The sequence below is a fragment of the Macadamia integrifolia genome, unplaced genomic scaffold (assembly GCF_013358625.1).
Source record: "Macadamia integrifolia cultivar HAES 741 unplaced genomic scaffold, SCU_Mint_v3 scaffold2210, whole genome shotgun sequence".
NCBI classification, from domain to species: Eukaryota; Viridiplantae; Streptophyta; class Magnoliopsida; order Proteales; family Proteaceae; genus Macadamia; species Macadamia integrifolia.
In genome coordinates, this window is record NW_024868571.1 from 26,189 (window position 1) to 28,923 (window position 2,735).

General features: G+C 42.3%; 1 protein-coding gene across 1 annotated transcript; it reads left to right on the forward strand.

Annotated features, from left to right (window-relative positions):
• The first annotated feature begins 1,402 nt into the window (after positions 1-1,402).
• Positions 1,403-2,233, forward strand: LOC122066060. The gene is made up of 2 exons (XM_042629885.1): positions 1,403-1,594; positions 1,703-2,233. Exons 1-2 carry the CDS (start codon positions 1,403-1,405, stop codon positions 2,231-2,233), a joined length of 723 nt encoding a protein of 240 aa, XP_042485819.1.
• Positions 2,234-2,735: the final 502 nt, after the last annotated feature.

A 2,735-nucleotide genomic window follows, 5' to 3' on the forward strand; every position in this document is an offset into this window, starting at 1 on the left:
TGACTCTTTCCTCCTTGATGAAAACAGACAGCCATAACCGTAATCTACTTAGGGTTACTACATGAAACAGACAACTCAACATCCCTGAAGACCTTTCAAGTGTAATCATAGGCTAGCTACATGCACACATTCTTTTTTAATTTCATGGTGTTAACAATTTTTTTTTTCCCTGAATTCTAGACATCAAAGTACCAACATTTCTGCAGAGTACTTGACTGTGATGTGGTTCTTGGAAAGGTTTAGAGTTTGGGATTTGACCATGATGTGAGTCTTAGAAAATAAAAAAAATTGGTCCATCTTTTCTTTTTTAGTCTCATCAGCGGACCCTGTTTCTCAAAGAAACATTTCAAGGTCCTTAACAAATAAAAAATAATTATTGGGCCCTCCACTATCAACATCCTTCCAGAATAGTAGAATTGGTCAAACTATCAAGGTACTTAATGACATTTGGACTGTGAGAGAAAGAAGGCTATGGGCGACCTATGAAGAATTGATATAGGCTCACTTCTTCTTGCCTTAGTTTGATTGTTAAAAATGATATTTTTTTCATTTTTTTTCAATTTAAATAAAATGATAGATACGTAAATCGATCATGTTGATATTGTTTCATCTTCATGTAATAATTGGCTTATGTATCTATCTTTCACTTTAAAATTCAAAAATTTTTTTTTTTTTCTAATTTCTTGGCAATCAAACTAAGCTTTTGGGTCGATCTTCTCTTGTTTGAATTCTTTTTCTTTTCGAAGGCATGTTCCAATAGTGCTAGTTTGTCTCGGAGTGCTTATGTTTCATGGGAGGTATGGGGAATTGGTCCAGAGTAGATTTTTTTCTAACCAAACAAATTTTGATATACCATGTACTCGATGTGCCTTGGGCCAGATCTTGATCCGGGAATTTACTGTAATGGCCCACGTTGATTTGTTTTTTGGATAAGGTGAACTGAATTTCTGACCGGCCTCTCAAGGTTCACCATCGTGGCCTCCATTTGTTTATCCGTTTGAGATCTCTACCAGAACATATGTTTGGGGGCTGGCTGATTCAAATCAATTCAATTTCAGGGTACCCTAAAGAAAAGGGAAAAAAAGCCTTGGATCTCCAAAAGCCATATCCAATTCAACCTCAAGGTACCTAATGAAGAGAAAAAATGGATGCTACAAAAAAGGGGGGGTGTTCTGGATTGAAAATGGAGAAGGAAATGATCTTCTAAAATTCTAATGATATCGGACTAAAGTCGAACCTTGAGTTGTTGGTCCTTGACGAAAAAACAAAAGTGGTGAAATTCAAAGAAAACATCATTAACATTGACAAAAAAGCTGAAGATTGAGGGAATAATAGAAGTATCAGTGTGTGAGATATTAAGTCACTTCCCATTACTTTTGAGTGAAACCGTGAGGAGAGTGAGATGGAGGAGACTGGAGAGGAAATCAGCCAGGGTCCGAAGGGTGGGTGGCCTCCAGATCGAGGCAGACAGGCATTGATCACTGACTTTCTGAAACCTCAGGTAAGGGAGAAGGAGGGCGAATCCCTGCCTGAGCATCCTATGAATGAACCATTCTCGGCTGAGCAGGATGTGGCTGAGGAGGGTCTCCCAAAGGTTCCTGCTTGAGACGAAGGGAGACGCTCTTATTCTTCCGTGGTGGGGAGAGCTTTGCCGGATGTGGATAGTTTGCCAGACCCCATTCATGCGGGCACTGATACAAAGATAATAGTTCCTCAAGATGCCTATGAGGAACGACTCCAGGGCTTCCGATTTTCCTTGATTGGCAGAGGAAATTTCAAATTCATATCTATGGATGACATCCGCAAGGAAGCGAGAGAAACCTGGAATCTCAAAGGCGGTGTGAAGATGGCTCCGATGGGGAAGGGTTACATCCTCTTCAAATTTGAAAAGGAAGGTGACATGGCAGCACTGTGGCGAAGGAGCCTTACAAGAGTCGCTGGTCACGTTCTCCGCTTCCAGCGATGGAAGCCTGACTTTGATGTGCATGCGAAGAATATCAATATTAAGCTCGTATGGATCAGATTCCCTGATTTTCCTCTTGAATATTGGCATGAGAAGATCCTACTCACTATGGCTAAGGCTGCTGGGAGACCTATTGCGCTAGATAGATGTACTCGAGCGACTTCCATGGGATCTTTTGCTCGGGTCCAAGTGGAGATCGAAATGGGAGCAAGCAGGCCTGAGGAGATTCAAGTGGAGAGACGTCAACCAGGAATGGGGGAAATTTTCTAGTTCAAACAGATTATTACCTATGAAGATGGCATGCTTAGGTGCGGGTATTGTAAGAGAATGGGTCATAATGGCAATCTTGCCAACATCGGAAAGCACTAAATAGAGAGGTGCAGCACCGTGAAGGACACATAGATGGTGCGACGTTTGGTGAAGAAGAAGGTGGAAGATAGGATGAAGGCCCCTGGCAGGGCGGCGACGCGGCGGAGATGGTGAGTAATGCTGGAAGATCCTCCGCCCAGCCAATGCACGGATCTCTTTCCTTCTCAAGAGCGGCTATTTTAATACAGTCTACGCCTAATAGCATATATGGCAATCTTGAAATCGTCCTTCCCTTGGAAAACAATTCTGAGAAGGAAGGGAATCTGCCAAGTGGCAATGGGATCATTCCAAATCAACTTTTTGTAGGAAGTTCTAAGGAGTGCTCGGTGGAAGATAACGGCTCTGAGGCTAGCTCACCCCATGGGTAGTGCAATCCTCTATCTAGCAAGGTTGACTAGCAACT

What these genes read in the sequence shown, in the direction of transcription:
- LOC122066060 (XM_042629885.1), top strand. Translation starts at nt 1,403, where the DNA reads ATGGAGGAGACTGGAGAGGAAATCAGCCAGGGTCCGAAGGGTGGGTGG. An exon ending in CTGAGGAGGGTCTCCCAAAG is followed by an intron (nt 1,595 to 1,702) that starts GTTCCTGCTTGA and finishes ACTGATACAAAG; the next exon opens with ATAATAGTTCCTCAAGATGC.